We start from the raw sequence: 19,060 nt of genomic DNA, 5'->3' as shown, positions 1-19,060 counted from the left end.
TTTTTTGACAGATTATCGATAAATGCCTGCTAAAAATATGTTTATTTCTATGCGTATAAATTTACATAATTAGTGTATTAAAAATAGTGTTTAGTTTGTATTTTTACATAAATATTATGTGTATATTTATACTTTTACGATGATACATTATCCATTTTGATCTTATCTTTGTCGATTAGTTACTGCGCGATCGATAGCTTCACTTTTAATCACATCACAAATATTTATCGCGCCGACGAAAGCTAATTTAAACATGCAAGTCATTAATGTAAATAATTACATATAGTTATTAACTGACAACATTGTTTTTAATTATGTTGCAGATATTCGAGAGCAATTGATTTGAAGTAAATAACGTGTCTGAAGTAAATAGGCGCAAAACGTCGAAATAATTGTAGCAAATAATTAAAAAACAAAAAATAATTAAAAACCAAAGATTATTGTTGCCAGCCAATTACAAAATAATATCGGAAATTAGTCTAATAAAAGAATATCTATAGGAATATTTGCAATAAATTTAAACAGTTTAAATATCATTGGGGTATCCAAGTCTCTTTGCCTCTTTGAACATAACTACGAGAGAGTCCAGAGTTTCTTGTCCAGTCGGGATAATCTGCTCAGGAGGCAACAAGAAACCATAACGACCTTGATCACGCAACTCGTAGACATAGGCAATAGGTTTATGGTAAACGCCTTTGATATAATCTAAAGTACTTCCACTAGCCACGTCTAAAAATAATTTTACAAGATAAGTTTAAAAGACAATGTTTTTGTAAACAATTATTTTAATATTGCAATGCAATAATATCCAGTTACATTTTTAAAATAATAAGGAAAAAGTAAATTTTTTAATGGTAAATTATCCAAGATAATTAAAAACTATTTAAGAATATAATAGATAAAAAGAAGAGGGAGAGAGAGAGGGAGAGAGAGAGAGAGAGAGAGAGAGAGAGAGAGAGAGAGAGAGAGAGAGAGGAAAATAAAATAAATTAAAATTTCTCTACTTACAAACTGTGTCGGCAATATCTCCAACCTGATATTCGGTTCCATATCTCTTTTTGAGAGCGTCAGCCGATTTCGTACCAATGGCATACTAAAATCGTAAAGATATATGAACTTTAATCGTTTCGGAATTAATCTTATTTTGTTCTGGATTAATCTACTAAAATAATGATAAACTTGATTGCTCTAAATATTAATTACTAAAGAATCGGATCAGTTAGGCTAACAAGTATGCAGAGAGAGAATTTATATTTTCTTCTCAATTTTTTCTTATCAATATTTAATAAATGATTTTTGCATTGACTTGTAGTTTGAGTAATGAGTTGCACAATCTCAATCTCTAATAGATATAGTGACGATAATAATGTTACAATAAAACAATAATGATTTTATTAATTTAATACCATTCTTTATCCATGATTTCATTATCATTTTTTCTAGAATTATATGTTAATTGTTTTACAATAAAAATTACTTACCGAATCCTCGTAGTTTTCAAGATGAGCCTTTGTGTAACCATAAGGGAACATCAAAAGCTGTGAATAGCTGTGAAACGAGATATATGCGTAAAATTTATCAGAAATGGATTTGATATATTCGGACATGCTCTTCGTTTCTATATCGGAGAATGGTGCACTTCCGGCGTAAGTTTCGGAACACGGGAAAAAGCTGGAGCCTCCAGCTACGAATGTAATATATAATCAAAATATAATAATGTTGATAAACATCGCGGATTAACTGCAATCCCATCAGTTCTTTACAGTTTTTAAAATAATATGGACTTTTAATAACTGTTTATTTTGATTATTACAGTCTTCGGTTAACAGAAAGTACAAATGCTTACTTCCCCATTTGTAACCCCAATTCCTATTGGGATCACTACCTCGGCAGAAGGATAGACCATGCAGCTCACGTGTCTTTCTCCACATTCGGTTCTGGAAATGATCGAAAAAATTTCGTACAGGTAATTAAAACTTATAAATTGATGCAGTATTATAAAATAAGACTTACGGTGGTATGCGTGTACACATATCCGTCGGGATTAAATACGGGGAAGATGTACCAATCGTGGCTCTCAGCCAGATCTCTGATCTCTGGATCGGTGCTGGTCAGCAATTGATGCAGAATATACATAACAGTCGCTGGAGAGATCCATTCCCTGGCGTGATTGCCACCTTCGATGAAGATTCCAGGATTGTTAGCCTTAAAGGAAACCTTAACGCCTTTGATCTGACGTCCCTCATATGTTTTGCCACCCACGACAACTTCTACTTTGCCGGGATATTGTTTGGCCAAATCATCCAGGTTCTCGTAGATTTCCCAGAGAGTGTGGTAGCCCTCAAAATCGAACGACTTCGACGTCGACCGATTTGTCGTTTGATCGACTAGTGTCTGAACGTTTTCAACATAAATTTGATGGGGTGCCTTAATCTGAGCCATTAATTCGTGAAATTCGGGCAGCTTGTGTGGAGCTACCATAATATCCACATGCATATTCACGGTAGTCGGTTCTTTCCAGAAAGTAAGCTATAAATAATTTTAAGACAAATCTATTATTGAATGTTCAAAATTAGGACAGATTGCAATATAATTAGGAGTTAAAAAATAAATAATTAATTAATCACGTATGATTAATAGTTATTTAATTTTAGTCTTATAAATTTATCGTATGCTTGTTAGTTATTTTTCAATTTCTAAATATTATTTAATAAGCAAATTATAAACTTATAAAACTTTGTGAATTTCAATTACATTATGCAAATTACGTGAAAACTATTTTGCGATTTTAATGTAATTACAATTCAGTAATATTAAAAATGGATTTTCGACGGAATACATTTGTTTCTATTTTAGTTTTATAATCTGCTTTATTACTTGCATTTACTATTTATGCTTCAATTTTTACTTACTCCATCAGGAACCTCGCTCAATGTACGTAGTAATTCAACGTGCGTGTTTGATGTCGGAGAAATTCTGAAGACCTTGTAATTGTGAAAAGTAGCCTTCTCGGCGGTTAACAGGCCGATGACTGTACATAATACTATTGTTCTCCACATGATGATTCCGTTACCACGTATTTCCCTTTAATTTTAATTCACGATGCCATACATTATACAATTTTAATTTATAATTATTACAATTATCGCAAATGTTTTTTTATTATATATAAAGACTTGTATTTCTTGTGAAACTCTTAACAGACAGCTAGACTTATTAACCGATGAATATTGATTTTGAATTTATTAGCAAGACATTTAATTCTTATTTGATTTTTAAAAAATTTTTTAATTTTCCAATCTTGTTCGAGAATATCGACTTACCTTTCCGTAAAACAGAGGCACTTGCAACCGATACTGTTACGTTCGTTGCATTTAAATACAGAGTTACACACGGCACCAAAATTACACTATCACAATATATAATTTGTCATCCTCTTATCAAAGTGTCATAGCATATTTTTATACTTATTAGTTGTCCTGCAGTTTTCCATTATTGCATGTATAATTATGTGTTGTAGAATGTAAATATGTATCTTTCATAATTAAATCACAAATTTTATCTATTTGTGCATATAAATCTTACAACAATTATTTTCTCGCGCTCAAAATATTGCTAGAATTATAAAATTTAAGTGTATTCGAAAGTTGATTAAAATTACGGAATATTCTGATTGCATAAGCAGTAGTAGTAGTAGTAGTACTAATAATAGTAACAATAAATATAATAAATTTTACTTAAAAAAAGTGTTTTCACTGGAAAACACAATCTTTACACAAGTGGCAGAGAGATTTTTCATTCATCATTTCACAGATAACTTATCGGCAAACTGACCTCGTGAATATAACTTATGGAAAGTTATGGACACAATTTTCTTATCTTGAAACGAGTGTACTTTGTATCTTTTCCATTGCATAATTATATTTGTATGTTTGTATGATCAATTATATTATGATAAGAATTAGTCAGATATTACGCAACTTAAAATACCGCGTTTAAATGTGTTGTTGGGATTTAGAAAATTGAAGAAAATTGGCCTGAGTGTGCAAGTAATACAAATAAAAAAAATAATTCTAGAAAATTCAAAATTGAAAACGTAAGCTGGTGACGACATATACATATTTTTGTTTATATATATATTTATTAACTTCAGCTACATATCCAAGAAGTGGACTTGGTTTACAAATAACCTTAATCCATATTTTTGTTTATATCAAGCACACAAAATTCAAAATATTATATATAATTAGAATTAAAATAATAAAATTTACTGATGACAATCGTAAATCAATAATTTACCAAACAAGAATACATTATCGCTGAGATAGCCGAAAATATTGTACTATTTGCAATTCAGATGTAATTGATCAAATTACAAATCTTTAATCTTTAATTCGAAACATCGTATATGATTAAAAACGAGATTTATTGTTGTATTATAGATTACATAATATTAAATGAAAAATTAGCAGATTGTCAAATAAAAATATCCCATTAATAGTAATATTTATACGAAAATTAATGAGCTTTAATTATTTTGTGGGATAGCCACGTGATTTCGCCTCTTTAAACATGGCTACAAGGGAGTCCATAGTCTCTTCTCCAGTCGGGACAATTTGATTAGATGGCAACAAAAAGCCGTAACGACCTTTATCACGCAAATTATAAGCGTAGATAACAGGTTTACCATATGTGCCTTTGACCCAATCTATAGAATTTCCGGAAGCCAAATCTAAAAATAGAAAGAAAAGATTTTTAACGCTTTTATTTTAAAAAAATAAAAATTATTTAGGCATGATAGACAAGATAGATAGGTAGAGAGATAGATAAACAGAAAGACAGAAGACAAAATAAATAAAAATTGTTCTACGTACGGCCGAGCGTCTCGGCAATATTTCCAGTTTTATATTTAGTTCCATATCTCTTTGCGAGAGCTGTAATCGAGTTCAATCCAATAGCATACTGAAAAATTGTAAAAATCATGTAAACTTTGTTATATTCTATTATTTCTCATAAGTAATTATTAGAATTAATCGAAATAATGTTCCATTAATAATTATGCTAATGACAAAATAATGTAAAACCGCTTCTTTGTTTTATTGTAGAATTGGAGATTAATTACTATTAATTATATTATTAATCCGAATTGTCGTTAAGTTTGAATTAATATTTCCTTCTCAATATATATACAATTCACATTTGCATTGGTTCGAAATTTATATAATGATACTGTTTCATTGATAAATATAATTATATAATTATAATAATATTATACAGAGGAAACTAATTGTTTTACCAATTTGATACTTTTTATAGATAATTCTCTTATAGGTGATTATTTTATTATAAATTTCTCAAAATTATATTTGTGTTTTACAATTAAAATTACTCACCATATTGTCGTAGTTTTCGAGATGAGTCTTTGTGTAACCGTACGGGAATATCAATGATTGCGAATAACCATGGAATGCGAGATACGCGTAAAATTTGTCGGAAATAGAATTGATATATTCGGACATGCTCTTTGTCTCAACATCGGAAAACGGTGCACTTCCGGCGTAATTTTCGGAACATGAGAAATTGCTAGCGCCTCCAACTGAAAATATTAAATTGCATATCAATATACATATAAAAAATAATATTAACAAACATCAGGCCAATTTTAATCTCGTAAGTTCTTCAAATCTTGTAAAATAATCTCAATTTTTATGTTATTTATAACTTTTTATAATGTTTTATTATCATAATTTTCTATCACATAATGTAAATTTTTACCGTTCCATTTGTAGCCCCAGTTCCTGTTGGGATCGCTGCCATAACAGAGAGAACCATACGGCTTACGTGTTTTTCCCCATAATCGATTCTGAAATAAATTAAAAATTTTCGTGTAATTAAGGTTAATTTATAAATTAATAAACAATGTTTTATGTGACATTATTAAAATATAATTTTAGACGAGATTTACCGTGGTGTGCGTGTACACATATCCGTCGGGATTAAATACGGGGAAGATATACCAATCGTGGCTCTCAGCCAGAGCTCTGACCTCCGGATTGGTGCTGGTCAGCAATTGATGCAGAATATACATGACAGTCGCTGGAGAGATCCATTCCATGGCATGAATACCACCCTCGATGAAGATCCCGGGATTGTTAGCCTTAAAGGAAACCTTAACGCCTTTGATCTGACGTCCCTCATATGTTTTGCCACCCACGACAACTTCTATTTTGCCGGGATATTGTTCGGCCAAATCATCCAGGTTCTTGTAGATTTCCCAGAGAGTGTGGTAGCTCTCAAAATCGAACGACGTCGACGTCGACCGATTTGTCGTATGATCGACTAGTGTCTGAACGTTTTCAACATAAATTTGATGGGGTGCCTTAATCTGACCCATTAATTCGTGAAATTCTGGCAGCTTGTGTGGAGCTACCATAATATCCACATGCGTATTTACGGTAGTCGGTTCTTTCCAGAAAGTAAGCTATAAATAATTTTTTAAGACAAACCTTTTACTGAATGTTCAAAATTAGGACAGATTGCAACATAATGAGGAGTTAGAAATAAATAATTAATTAATCACGTATGATTAATAGTTATTTCATTTTAGTCTTATAAATTTATCGTATGCTTGTTAGTTAATTTTCAATTTCTAAATATTATTTAATAAGCAAATTAATGAAACTTTGTGAATTTCAATTACATTATTACAAATTACGTGAAAACTATTTTGCGATTTTAATGTAATTACAAAACAGGAATATTAAAAATGGATTTTTAACGGAATACATTTGTTTCTATTTTATTTTTATAATCTGCTTTATTATTTGCATTTACTATTTATGCTTCAATTTTTACTTACTCCATCAGGAACCTCGGTCAATTGGCGTAGTAATTCAACGTGCGTCTTTGTGGTCGGAGTAATTCTGAAGACCTTGTAATTGTGAAAAGTAGCTTTCTCGGCGGCTATCAGGCCGATGACTGTACATAATACTATTGTTCTCCACATGATGATTCCGTTACCACGTATTTCCCTTTAATTTTAATTCACGATGCCATACATTATACAATTTTAATTTATAATTATTACAATTATCGCATATGCTTTTTATTATATATAAAGACTTGTATTTCTTGTGAAACTCTTAACAGACAGCTGGACTTATTAACCGATGAATATTGATTTTGAATTTATTAGCAAGACATTTAATTCTTATTTGATTTTAAAAAATTTTTTTAATTTTCCAATCTTGTTCGAGAATATCGACTTACCTTTCCGTAAAACGGAGGCACTTGCAATCGATATTGTTACGTTCATTGCATTTAAATACAGAATTACACACGGCACCAAAATTACACTATCACAATATATAATTTGTCATCCTCTTATCAAAGCGTCATAGTATATTTTTATACTTGTTGTCCTGTAGTTTTCCATTATTGCATGTATAAATGTGTTGTAGAATGTAAATATGTATCTTTCATAATTAAATCAGAAATTTTACCTATTTGTGCATATAAATCTCTTACAACAATTATTTTCTCGCGCTCAAAATATTGCTAGAATTATAAAATTTAAGTGTATTCGAAAGTTGATTAAAATCACGGAATATTTTGATTGCGTAAGCAGTAGTGGTAGTAGTAGTAGTGCTAATAATAGTAACAATAAATATAATATATTTTACTTTAAAAAAAGTGTTTTCACTGGAAAACACAATCTTTACACAAGTGGAAGAGAGATTTTTCATTCATCATTTCATAGATAACTTATCGGCAAACTGACCTTGTGAATATAATTTAGGGAAAGTTATGGACATAATTTTCTTATCTTGAAACGAGTGTACTTTGTATCTTTTCCATTACATAATTATATTTGTATGTTTGTGTATGATCAATTATATTATGATAAGAATCAGTCAGATATTACGCAACTTAAAATACCGCGTTTAAATGTATTTTTGGGATTTAAAAAATTGAAGAAAATTGGCCTGAGTGTGCAAGTAATACAAATAAAATAAATAATTCTAGAAAATTCAAAATTGAAAACATAAGCTGGTGACGACATATACATATTTTTGTTTATATCAAGCACACAAAATTCAAAATATTATATATAATTAGAATTAAAATAATAAAATTTACTGATGACAATCGTAAATCAATAACTTACCAAACAAGAATACATTATCGCTGATATAGCAGGAAATATTGTACTATTTGCAATTCAGTTGCAATTGATCAAATTACAAATCTTTAATTTTTAATTCGAAACATCGTATATGATTAAAAACGAGATTTATTGTTGTATTATAGATTACATAATATTAAATGAAAAATTAGCAGATCGTCAAATAAAAATATGCCATTAATAGTAATATTTATACGAAAATTAATGAGTCTTAATTATTTTGTGGGATAGCCACGTGCTTTCGCCTCTTTAAACATGGCTACAAGGGAGTCCATAGTCTCTTCTCCAGTCGGGACAATTTGATTAGATGGCAACAAAAAGCCGTAACGACCTTTATCACGCAATTCATAAATGTAGGTGACAGGTTTACCATATGTGCCTTTGACCCAATCTATAGAATTTCCGGAAGCCACATCTAAAAATAGAAAGAAGAGATCTTCAACGCTTTTTTATTTTAGAAAAATAAAAATTATTTAGGCATGATAGACAAGATAGATAAGTAGAGAGATAGATAAACAGAAAGACAGAAGACAAAATAAATAAAAATTGTTCTACGTACAGAGCGTCTCGGCAATATTTCCAGTTTTATATTTAGTTCCATATCTCTTTGCGAGAGCTGTAATCGAGTTCAATCCAATAGCATACTGAAAAATTGTAAAAGTCATGTAAACTTTGTTATATTCTATTATTTCTTATAAGTAATCGTTAGAATTAATCAAAATAATGTTCCATTAATAAATTATGCTAATGACAAAATAATGTAAAACCGCTTCTTTGTTTTATTGTAGAATTGGATTAATTACTATTAATTATATTATTAATCCGAATTGTCGTTAAGTTTGAATTAATATTTCCTTCTCAATATATATACAATTCACATTTGCATTGGTTCGGAATTTATATGATGATACTGTTTTATTGATAAATATAATTATATAATAACAATAATATTATACAGAGGAAACTAATTGTTTTATCAATTTGATACTTTTTATAGATAATTCTCTTATAGATGATTATTTTATTATAAATTTCTCAAAATTATATTTGTGTTTTACAATTAAAATTACTCACCATATTGTCGTAGTTTTCAAGACGAGTCTTTGTGTGACCGTACGGGAACATCAATAATTGCGAATAACTATGGAATGCGAGATACGCGTAAAATTTGTCGGAAATAGAATTGATATATTCGGACATGCTCTTTGTCTCAACATCGGAAAACGGTCCACTTCCGGCGTAAGTTTCGGAACATGGGAAATTGCTAGCGCCTCCGACTGAAAATATTCAATTGCATATATCAATATACATATAAAAAATAATATTAACAAACATCAGGCCAATTTTAATCTTGTAAGTTCTTTAAACCTTGTAAAATAATCTCGATTTTTATATTATTTATAACTTTTTATAATGTTTTATTATCATAGTTTCCTATCACATAATGTAAATTTTTACCGTTCCATTTGTAGCCCCAGTTCCTGTTGGGATCGCTGCCATAACAGAGAAAACCATACGGCTTACGTGTTTTTCTCCATAATCGATTCTGAAATAAATTAAAAATTTTCGTGTAATTAAAGTTAATTTATAAATTAATAAACAATGTTTTATGTGAAATTATTAAAATATAATTTTAGACGAGATTTACCGTGGTGTGCGTGTACACATATCCGTCGGGATTAAACGAGGGGAAGATATACCAATCGTGGCTCTCAGCCAGAGCTCTGACCTCCGGATTGGTGCTGGTCAGCAATTGATGCAGAATATACATGACAGTCGCTGGAGAGATCCATTCTCTGGCGTGAATACCACCCTCGATGAAGATCCCGGGATTGTTGGCTTTAAAGGAAACTTTGACGCCTTTGATCTGGCGTCCTTCGTATGTTTTACCGCCCACGACAGTCTGCACCTTGTCGGGATACTGCTGAGCCAGGTCATCCAGATTCTTGTAAATTGTGTCGAGAGTGTGATAGTTTTTAAAATCGAATTTCGTCGATGCACTCGGGGGTGTTGTCTGATCAATTAATGCCTGAACATTCTCAATAAGAACTTCATGGGGTGCTCGGATCTGCGCCATCATTTCGTAGAATTCGGGCAATTTATGTGGGGCTACCATAAGGTCCACTTGTTTGTTCACAGCCGGTGCCGCCCAGAAGGAAAACTGTAAATGATGTTTAATTTTGTATATTTAATAACAATATAATTTTAGTTATATATTTTTCGGTTTTTATATAAACGTTCTAAATGTTATTTAATAAATATAATTCAGTAACTCTGTAGATTTTATGAATTTATATAAATTTGTGTGTATATTATGCTATTTTTATGAAATCAATTTTTTTCGAATTTTAACTAATATGGTCAATGTTTAAATGTTATAAATCTCTCAAGAAAGATAGATTTTTATAATAAAATGAAGCATAAAATATATAAAAGCATCGAATATATTAATTTGTTTTTACTTGTTTCTTTATGCTTGTAAGATTTACTCACTCCGTCAGAAACGTCTGCCAACATATTGAGCAGGTCAACCTGCGTCTGTGTAGTCACATCAATTTTGAAGACCTTGTAGTTTTCAAAAGTAGCCATCTCGGCGGCCACCAGGCCCACCGTACATAATAATATTAGCTTCCACATGATGATTACAGTTTCCTTTAAATTTAATGCACGACTGTTTTTAGTTATTATCAATCTTTTGGAGTCACAATTATAAGTAATAAATATTTTTTATTATAGTTATTATACCATACAATTTTTCCAAAATGCAGTTTAAATCTACTCATAAATAAATTCTAATTGAAATTTGATTAACAAAACATTTAATTCTCGTATTATGATTTAGGAATAATCTCTCTCAAGATTGGCTTACCCTTTCTACAAAACAGGTTCATCGGCAATGCCAATACTACATATGTATGTTCATTCACTTAAATACGTTATAGTTGCACACGGCACCAAAATTACTTTATCGCATTAATTTGCTCTGTTGAGGTATTGACAAAGTATTTTATAATTAATCATACATTAATCATACATTTATGTGTACTTTTATAAGTAAACCTTTTATTTCGCCACTTGTATTCGCCATATGTGTACATATTTACAACTTGTACATGTTAACCTTAAGACGATTATTTTCTCAAGCAATGAAAATATTATTAAATATTATATAAAACATCGAAGTCATTTGGGCATTTATGGAATTATTACAAATAGGCACTGTTGATTAAGAGAAATTGATTTAAACGAGAATTAGTAAGTACAAAAATAAATAGTTAATTCTGACGAAAGATATCAAGAAATATTGTCAAAGTAAATCGAGTTTTTTCAAAGATATGTTTAGGAAATTTTGATAATATCAATGGTAAAGCGTAGGAAATTTAAAACATCGTACATAATTAGAAAACATAATATCGAAATTTATTGTCATTTATCGATAGGTTTTACATAAAAATATTTCTTCATGTAATATATCTATTATTCGTAAAATAAAAATACAAAACAAATAACAGTAAATTGTAAAAATGTCACATTTAACTATTTCTTATATATCCACTTGACAATGCTTTAAATATAGCTATAAGAGAATCTAAAGCCTCTTCTCCAGTTGGAATAATCTGCTCAGGTGGCAATAAGAAGCCATATTGACCCTTGTCGCGCAATTCGTACATATACACGATGAGTTTATCGAAAACATCTGCGATGTAATCTACACTAAGACCGCTCAGTTCTAGAAATAATTTTATATTATATATTATTAGAAAAAAAGCAACATATTTATAAATTGTAATTATTTTAATCTAATAAAATACGATAATAAACATTTTAATTATGTACACATATAAAAAAAGGCAACATTATTGTACAGTTATTTCTGTTAATGTTGTTATAAAAAAAAACGAGGAAAAAAGATTTTAATGGCGGTAAATTATTTTAAACAATTAAGAGTTTACATACGGTGAAACTCGCCAATACTTCCAATCATATATTGGGTATTGTACCTCCGTTTAAGAGCTTTGAGTGCTGTCGAGCCGACACGATACTGAAATCGCAAACATTACATTAATTCCATTACAATATTTAATCACATTAAATGTATATTACAAAATAATACGATTTTGAATTATATAAATTATTAAAAGCGAACAACTTGAAAGCGCATTTTAAGTTATCTAAAGCCACGCGAAAAAGTTATCTAAAGCCACAAATATACATTACTTAATATTTTATTTGCTTCTGAAATATTATTTCCTTTTTATCACAAATATTTTTCAAAGGTAACATTCTTTTTTATCAATGCCATCTCTTACCAATTCATCATAGGAGTTAATACGTTCATCCGTATGGCCATAAGGAAACATCAATCGTTGGGAAAAACCGTGGAACGAAATATACGAATTGAAATGGTGGAGATTGGATTTCATATATTCGGATATGCTTTTCATCTCTATTTCGGAGAATGGCTTGCTTCCAGGGTAATCGTCATCGCAAGGATTGTTGCTGGTGCCAGTAGCTGAGAAAATCAAGTTATAATGTTACATTGATGGATCGTAATGCACGGAAAAAATTTTTTGTTAAATTTGATACATTTTACATGTACCAATTTATTCACTCTAATTTTTATGTTAATTTAACAGATGGCAAATATGTAAATAAGTAACACAAATAATACGTGAAAAATTAATACAAAATTGTAACACATGGACGCTATCTGGAAGCAAAGTTTATGTTAAATTAACATACTTATAATATTAAATTTAATTAAAATTATTTCATTCTTACATTAAATGTTATTCTTTCTTCTTTTTTTTTACAGAAAACAAAAGAGATATCTTATTATAATACATAACATAAGAAACATGTTGATTTAACAGATTGAACTCTTATGGAAAAGAAAGTAACAACTTATCTGTTTACTTTAAGATAGAAAATGTGTCACTAAAAATTCGTGCATTTACATATAAATTTATTTTATTTTAATTCTTAAAAACGGTGAATATTAACTTAATGCAGAAACAACACAATGACAATCTGTTACATTAACACAAGTGTATCTGTTAAAAATTTGACACAAAAATTTCTACACGGGTAGATTTCAACACAAATACAAAATGTTCTTTACCGTGCGTGATTAGCATTTCAAAACTTCCAAATAATCTGAACTTTCGATAACGTTTTTCTATTATTTGTTTTTTTTATTATTACTTTCTATTATTTATTATTCTTCTATTCGCTAAATACTTACTATTCCAGTGGTAATCCCAGTTCCTATTGGGATCCGATCCAATGCAGGTACCACTGGACGGTTTGCGAGTTTTTCTCCATAATCGATCCTGAAAAATATCAAAGAAAGCCCGCTCGTGTGGATAAACTCAACTCATATTTAAAATTACAATTATAAATAATGCCGTTTAATATGAAATAAATCTTACCTTAACATGCGAGAACACATATCCGTCGGGATTGAATACTGGGAAAATAAACCAATTATGATTGTCAGCTACATATCTCACATCCGAATCTTCGCTAGTCAATAGTTGATGCAGGATGTACATGACAGTCGCTGGCGAAATCCATTCCCTGGCATGAATGCCACCCTCAATGAAGATTCCAGATCTCTCTTCACTAGAGATTACCTTTACGCCCTTGATCTCGCGTCCTTCATATGTTCTGCCGCCTACGACGACCTGCACTTTGTGGGGATATTTCTTGGCCAGCTCTTCCAGATTATCGTAGATTTCTTCGAGAGTATGATATTGTTCAAAATCAAAGCCTTGCGACTTATTCTGAGGGATCGTCTCGTCAATTACTTCCTGGATATTGTCCATTCTGACTTCAAAGTGCATATTGAAACGGAACATAAGGTCATGAAATTCATCTAAATTGCGCGGAGGTACCATAAAAATAACTTCTCTGTCTAACACACTTGGTACTTGCCAGAAGTTGTACTGTAAATAAGATTCAGTTTCGCAATTTTACTTAAGTGAAATATATTCTTAAACCTATTAAAAATATATCATACAACACCGGTCAAAAGTATTGTATCACTACATGGAAAGGGAAGTCGTTACTTTAATAAAGAAAGACGTACATAAATGTTATGAAATTGTATTTCAGTATTGTTATTTTATGCTTTGATAGAAATACTTTGAGAAAAAATAAAGATCTTAATGATTTGATTCCGTTGTTTCAAACTGTCATCAACAATAATTATTCAATGTCAATTAAGCGATGCAATACTTTTGACCGGTACAGTATTTCTTAGTTGCATTCTATATATTTCATGTAACATTAGATTTATAAATTATTTTGAGTATCTATAAAATTAATTTGGTTTATTTCAGATAATATAAAATACATGAGAATTTAATGTTAACTGACAAATCAATTAGTGGTATCTCCTTTCAGAAGAAAAAATTACGTGTGTGTATTTTTGTTTTTATTTAAATAATCTACTTACTTCGGCGTTACCCAACTTTCTCAGTTCTTCAAGTAGCTCCAACTCCAATTTTGTTTTCGGGACAATGCTGAAGAGTTTGTAACCTTCGTAGCTAATCTTGTCAACGGTAGCTACGCCCATGGTCACGATACACAATATTATTATCTTCCACATGATGACTATATAGTATATGAGAATAGATTTCTTATAATATATTTAAATTGCGAATATTCTTCTATGATTATAATGCTCCACTTCACTTTGTTTCGAGATAACGTAATTATCAATAATTATTATTACCTATTAAATAAATTAAATAAAATTATAAATTTAATTACATAGGTAAGTTAAATTCACTTACAAACAATTTCTAGATTTAAATGCTACATATCTTTGGCGAAATGACTTAATCATTAATAATTGCCTGTTATATTATAACAATATATACATATATGCATATGTATATATGTATATAATATGTGTGTGTGTAATTGCTTTGTAAATGTATTAAAAAATGTATCTAATAATAGATTTCTAATAATAGATCATCCATTCTATTTTAGACATATCTAAGAATAGAATGGATACAAACGCGCTAATATTGTCACTAATATCATAATGCAAGTCAAATCAAATTCTCAATTCTCGAAAGATTTTTAAATAAGAATATTGTTGGAAAGCTATATGGCCAAACCTGTTTGATTCGAATTTTGCGTTGTGCTAGAAATAGACGAATGCCTGAAAGCCAAAATCTAGCCGAATAAAAGTCAGTAGAATCAGCAGGATGGATAAGACATCGTTGTATAAATCTTCTCCCAAGAAGTCGACAACGATATCCAACGGTCTGATCCCAACTGATCATAGAATTATTAGATAAAAGTCGACCAAGAAACATATTCGTCATGGAGACAATATTCTCAAACACAAATATTGATACGGGTAACCTGTTCTCTCTCTCCTCTCCTCCTCTCGCGCGCGCGTTTACTATGTTTCCGAAATCTTTAATTCTAGTATGATCAACAGTTGATTAAAAGTTTACTGGATAATATTCTTATTTCTTTGTTAATATGTTAAAAAATGTATCTTTTGCAAATTAAAAAAAACATGTAATTTTCTCTCTTTTGCTGTTTAATGTCTGTTTACTGTGTACATAGTACATGATGTATACATTCTGAGAAAAGATGTCAAGAAAACAATATTGTAAAAGTAAATTGAACTTTTTCAAAGATATGTGCAAGAAACTTTGTTAATAATAATAAAAACATAGGAAATTTAAAACATCGTATATAATTAAAAAACATAACATCAAAATTTTATTGTTTTTATCAATAGATTTTACATAAAAATATTTCTTCATGTAATATATATATATATAATATGTCAAGTAAAAATATATAATCAATAACAATAAATTTACATATAATAATAAAAAAATTATTTTTATTTCGTTCTAAAATTAGATCATATAGCTCATATTTCTTTTTTTTCGTTCTAACATTAGATCATATAGCCAAGTAAAGATACAAGAGAATCTAGAGTCTCTTCTCCAGTCGGAATAATCTGCTCAGGTGGTAACAAGAAGCCATATTGACCTTTATCGCGCAATTTATAGATATATACCTGAGGTTTACGAAGAACATGAAAGATGTAATCGACGCTAGAACCACTCAACCCTAAAAATAATTTTACATATTATATATAAAAAGCAACATATCTTTTAAATTGGAATTATATTAATCTGATAAAATACAATGTTAAACATTTCAATTTTTTATGTATGTCTATATGAAAACAAATAAGATATTGTTATAAAGAAACAAAAAAAAAACGATTTTAAAAGCGGTAAATTATTTTAAAAATTTAGAAATTTAGATAGTTAAGGGTTTACATACGGTGAAACTTGCTAATACTTCCACGCTCATATTGAGTATTGTACCTTAATCGAATATCCTCCATTGCAATCGTACCGAAAGCATGCTAAAATCGCAAATATTACACTGATTCCTATTAAAATATTTAATGTGCACATTTAATGCGCAAATAATATAATTTCGAATTATAGAAATTATTAAAAGCGAACTACTTGAAAGCGCGTTTAATACGAAAAAGTTATCTAAAGTCACAAAAATATATTGCTTAAAATTTTATTTGCTTCTGAAATATTTCCTTTTTATAACAAATATTTCTTTAAAACACCACTCTTATTTACCAATGCAATTTCTTACCAAATCATCATATGAGTCAGGTAAATCCGGACTGCTAGGAAACAGCACTTGTTGAGAAAAACTGTGGAACGCAACATACGTTTTGAAATGGCGGATATTGGATTTGATATATTCGGATATGCTTTTCGTTTCTATTTCGGAGAATGGCTCACTTCCGGGATAATCTTCATCGCAAGGATTGTTGCTGGTGCCAATAGCTGAGAATGTCAAGTTACAACGTTATACATCGACAAATCTTAATGTAATTAGAATTTTGAAGCTCCCACAATAATCTGAACTTTTAATAATGTTTTTCTGTTATTTATTACTCTTCTATTAGCTAAATACTTACTATTCCAGCGAAAATCCCAGTTCCTATTGGGATCCGATCCAATGCAGATATCACTGGACGGTTTGCGAGTTTTTTTCCATAATCGATCCTGAAAAATATCAAAGAAAGCCTACTCATGAAAATGATCTCAAATTATAATTAGAATAACAATAATAGATAACGCCATATAATATCATAAAATAAATCTTACCTTAACATGCGAGAACACGTATCCGTCGGGATTGAATACCGGGAAGATAAACCAATTATTATTGTCAGCTACATCTCTCACGTCCGAATTATTACTAGTCAATAATTGATGCAGGATATACATGACAGTCGCCGGCGAAATCCATTCCCTGGCATGAATGCCTCCCTCGATGAAGATTCCACGTTTCCCTTCACCCGAGATTATCTTTACGCCTTTGATCTCGCGTCCCTCATATGTTCTACCGCCTACGACGACCTGCACTTTGTTGGGATACTTCTTGGCCAACTCTTCCAGATTATCGTAGATTTCTTCGAGAGTAGGATATTGTTTAAAATCGAAGCCTTGCGATTTATTCTGAGGAATCGTATCGTCAATTACTTTCTGGATATTGTCAATTTTGACTTCAAAGGTCAATTTGAAATCGCCCATAATATTGTAAAATAGTTCCAAATTGTACGGCGGTACCATAAGAAACCCTTCTCTCTTTAACGCAATTGGTATTTCCCAGAAGCTATACTGTAAATAAGATCCACAGTTTCACAATTTTATTTAAATAAAATTGAATCTTAAACTTAATTAAAAATATATGTACATGTTTCTCAGGTTTATTCTTTATTCCATGGCATTTAATTTATAAGTTATTTTAAATATTTATAAAATTGATTTTGCTTATTTAACATAGATAATATAAAATGCATGAGAACTGCGCTATTTTAAATATTAACTGACAAAATCAATTAGTGCGAAACTAGTATCCTTTTAGAAGAAAAAGTTGCATATGAGCCGTTTGTATTTTTAATTTTATATAAATGGTTTATTTACTTTGGCGGTATCATTTTTCAAATCTTGAAGTAACCTCAAATGCGTATTTGTTTTCGGGACAATCTTGAAGAGCTTGAAACCTTCGTAGCTAACCTTGTCAGAGGTAGCTATGCCCATGGTCACGATACACAACATTATTATCCTCCACATGGCTATATGCAAATAGATTCCTTATAATTAAATTGCAAATATCTTTATAAATTAAAATGCTACAAACTCTAGCAAAAAAATTTAATCATTAATAATTATCATTATCCACTAAATGAATTAAATTCACACTTATACAAACAATTTCTAGATATTATTACATATTTTTACATATTATTTAAAAAAAATCGCCTTGATACACACACACACACTTATACATATATGTACATGTATATTTTTGCACAATGATTTTAATAATGTGTAGCAATATGTATTAGCTTTGGACATGTATTAAAATTATTTAGTAAAAATGGTACAATCGCGCTTAATATTGCTGCTATGTATAATCATAATGCAAGTCAAATCAAATATATATTCAACTCTCGAAAAATTTTAAATTAAGAATATTCATTATTAGGGAAAAATTATGGTCAAACCTGTCCAATTTAAATATTACGTTGTGCTAGAAATGACTAATGCCTGAAAGCCAAATTCTAGCCGAGAATTCTAGATCGAAAATAGAACAAACGAGATGGGTAAGACACTGTTGTATATTTTCTCTTCGGAAGTTGACAATGATCTCCGACTGTCTGATTTCAACTGATCATAGAAGTATTAAATAAAGGTCGGAAACACGTGCGTCGTGGACAACATCCTCAAACACAAATATTAATATGGGTGACCTGTTCATGCGCGCGTTTACTACATTTTCATGTTTTCG

At 30.0% G+C, this 19,060-nt stretch overlaps 5 protein-coding genes across 5 annotated transcripts; all 5 read right to left on the bottom strand.

The window, feature by feature from the left end:
- Positions 1-23: 23 nt before the first annotated feature.
- LOC139780172 (zinc carboxypeptidase-like) lies at positions 24-3,457 on the bottom strand. The gene is made up of 7 exons (XM_071718730.1): positions 3,324-3,457; positions 2,913-3,084; positions 2,014-2,529; positions 1,847-1,937; positions 1,482-1,684; positions 1,009-1,093; positions 24-729 (listed from the first exon to the last, which is right to left on the bottom strand). Exons 2-7 carry the CDS (start codon positions 3,057-3,059, stop codon positions 527-529), a joined length of 1,245 nt encoding a protein of 414 aa, XP_071574831.1. The 5' UTR covers positions 3,060-3,084; positions 3,324-3,457; the 3' UTR covers positions 24-526.
- A 650-nt stretch (positions 3,458-4,107) lies between these two features.
- LOC139780242 (zinc carboxypeptidase-like) lies at positions 4,108-7,318 on the bottom strand. The gene is made up of 7 exons (XM_071718841.1): positions 7,270-7,318; positions 6,860-7,031; positions 5,966-6,481; positions 5,776-5,863; positions 5,394-5,596; positions 4,875-4,962; positions 4,108-4,732 (listed from the first exon to the last, which is right to left on the bottom strand). Exons 2-7 carry the CDS (start codon positions 7,004-7,006, stop codon positions 4,533-4,535), a joined length of 1,242 nt encoding a protein of 413 aa, XP_071574942.1. The 5' UTR covers positions 7,007-7,031; positions 7,270-7,318; the 3' UTR covers positions 4,108-4,532.
- Positions 7,319-8,275: 957 nt separating this feature from the next.
- On the bottom strand, positions 8,276-11,150 carry LOC139778725 (zinc carboxypeptidase-like). The gene is made up of 6 exons (XM_071716838.1): positions 10,679-11,150; positions 9,834-10,346; positions 9,644-9,731; positions 9,260-9,462; positions 8,745-8,829; positions 8,276-8,600 (listed from the first exon to the last, which is right to left on the bottom strand). The coding sequence occupies exons 1-6, from the start codon at positions 10,820-10,822 to the stop codon at positions 8,401-8,403; spliced, it is 1,233 nt and encodes a 410-aa protein (XP_071572939.1). The 5' UTR covers positions 10,823-11,150; the 3' UTR covers positions 8,276-8,400.
- A 443-nt stretch (positions 11,151-11,593) lies between these two features.
- On the bottom strand, positions 11,594-15,552 carry LOC139775397 (zinc carboxypeptidase-like). The gene is made up of 7 exons (XM_071711725.1): positions 15,319-15,552; positions 14,646-14,924; positions 13,618-14,133; positions 13,431-13,518; positions 12,496-12,698; positions 12,143-12,227; positions 11,594-11,915 (listed from the first exon to the last, which is right to left on the bottom strand). Exons 2-7 carry the CDS (start codon positions 14,796-14,798, stop codon positions 11,719-11,721), a joined length of 1,242 nt encoding a protein of 413 aa, XP_071567826.1. The 5' UTR covers positions 14,799-14,924; positions 15,319-15,552; the 3' UTR covers positions 11,594-11,718.
- A 404-nt stretch (positions 15,553-15,956) lies between these two features.
- Positions 15,957-18,989, bottom strand: LOC139774721 (zinc carboxypeptidase-like). Its single transcript, XM_071710533.1, has 7 exons — positions 18,777-18,989; positions 18,193-18,344; positions 17,371-17,886; positions 17,181-17,268; positions 16,850-17,046; positions 16,517-16,601; positions 15,957-16,297 (listed from the first exon to the last, which is right to left on the bottom strand). The coding sequence occupies exons 2-7, from the start codon at positions 18,340-18,342 to the stop codon at positions 16,122-16,124; spliced, it is 1,212 nt and encodes a 403-aa protein (XP_071566634.1). The 5' UTR covers positions 18,343-18,344; positions 18,777-18,989; the 3' UTR covers positions 15,957-16,121.
- Between the last annotated feature and the right edge of the window lie 71 nt (positions 18,990-19,060).

Source organism: Temnothorax nylanderi, unplaced genomic scaffold (genome assembly GCF_030848795.1).
Source record: "Temnothorax nylanderi isolate EJ_2023f unplaced genomic scaffold, tnyl_v1.0 TNYL_tig0001_pilon, whole genome shotgun sequence".
Lineage (NCBI taxonomy): Eukaryota > Metazoa > Arthropoda > Insecta > Hymenoptera > Formicidae > Temnothorax > Temnothorax nylanderi.
This window is presented reverse-complemented; position numbering and strand designations above follow the sequence as displayed.

What these genes read in the sequence shown, in the direction of transcription:
- LOC139774721 (XM_071710533.1), bottom strand. Translation starts at nt 18,342, where the DNA reads ATGTGGAGGATAATAATGTTGTGTATCGTGACCATGGGCATAGCTACC. An exon ending in TGAAAAATGATACCGCCAAA is followed by an intron (nt 17,887 to 18,192) that starts GTAAATAAACCA and finishes TCTTATTTACAG; the next exon opens with TATAGCTTCTGGGAAATACC. An exon ending in CTGACTCATATGATGATTTG is followed by an intron (nt 16,602 to 16,849) that starts GTAAGAAATTGC and finishes TTGCGATTTTAG; the next exon opens with CATGCTTTCGGTACGATTGC.
- LOC139775397 (XM_071711725.1), bottom strand. Translation starts at nt 14,798, where the DNA reads ATGTGGAAGATAATAATATTGTGTATCGTGACCATGGGCGTAGCTACC. An exon ending in CTGGGATTACCACTGGAATA is followed by an intron (nt 12,699 to 13,430) that starts GTAAGTATTTAG and finishes TGATTTTCTCAG; the next exon opens with CTACTGGCACCAGCAACAAT. An exon ending in AAGTATTGGCGAGTTTCACC is followed by an intron (nt 11,916 to 12,142) that starts GTATGTAAACTC and finishes AATTATTTCTAG; the next exon opens with AACTGAGCGGTCTTAGTGTA.
- LOC139780172 (XM_071718730.1), bottom strand. Translation starts at nt 3,059, where the DNA reads ATGTGGAGAACAATAGTATTATGTACAGTCATCGGCCTGTTAACCGCC. An exon ending in TGAGCGAGGTTCCTGATGGA is followed by an intron (nt 2,530 to 2,912) that starts GTAAGTAAAAAT and finishes AATTATTTATAG; the next exon opens with CTTACTTTCTGGAAAGAACC. An exon ending in TTGAAAACTACGAGGATTCG is followed by an intron (nt 1,094 to 1,481) that starts GTAAGTAATTTT and finishes TTACGATTTTAG; the next exon opens with TATGCCATTGGTACGAAATC.
- LOC139778725 (XM_071716838.1), bottom strand. Translation starts at nt 10,822, where the DNA reads ATGTGGAAGCTAATATTATTATGTACGGTGGGCCTGGTGGCCGCCGAG. An exon ending in CTGGGGCTACAAATGGAACG is followed by an intron (nt 9,463 to 9,643) that starts GTAAAAATTTAC and finishes GAATATTTTCAG; the next exon opens with TCGGAGGCGCTAGCAATTTC. An exon ending in AAATATTGCCGAGACGCTCT is followed by an intron (nt 8,601 to 8,744) that starts GTACGTAGAACA and finishes TTCTATTTTTAG; the next exon opens with ATGTGGCTTCCGGAAATTCT.
- LOC139780242 (XM_071718841.1), bottom strand. Translation starts at nt 7,006, where the DNA reads ATGTGGAGAACAATAGTATTATGTACAGTCATCGGCCTGATAGCCGCC. An exon ending in CTGGGGCTACAAATGGAACG is followed by an intron (nt 5,597 to 5,775) that starts GTAAAAATTTAC and finishes TAATATTTTCAG; the next exon opens with TTGGAGGCGCTAGCAATTTC. An exon ending in TATTGCCGAGACGCTCGGCC is followed by an intron (nt 4,733 to 4,874) that starts GTACGTAGAACA and finishes TTCTATTTTTAG; the next exon opens with ATTTGGCTTCCGGAAATTCT.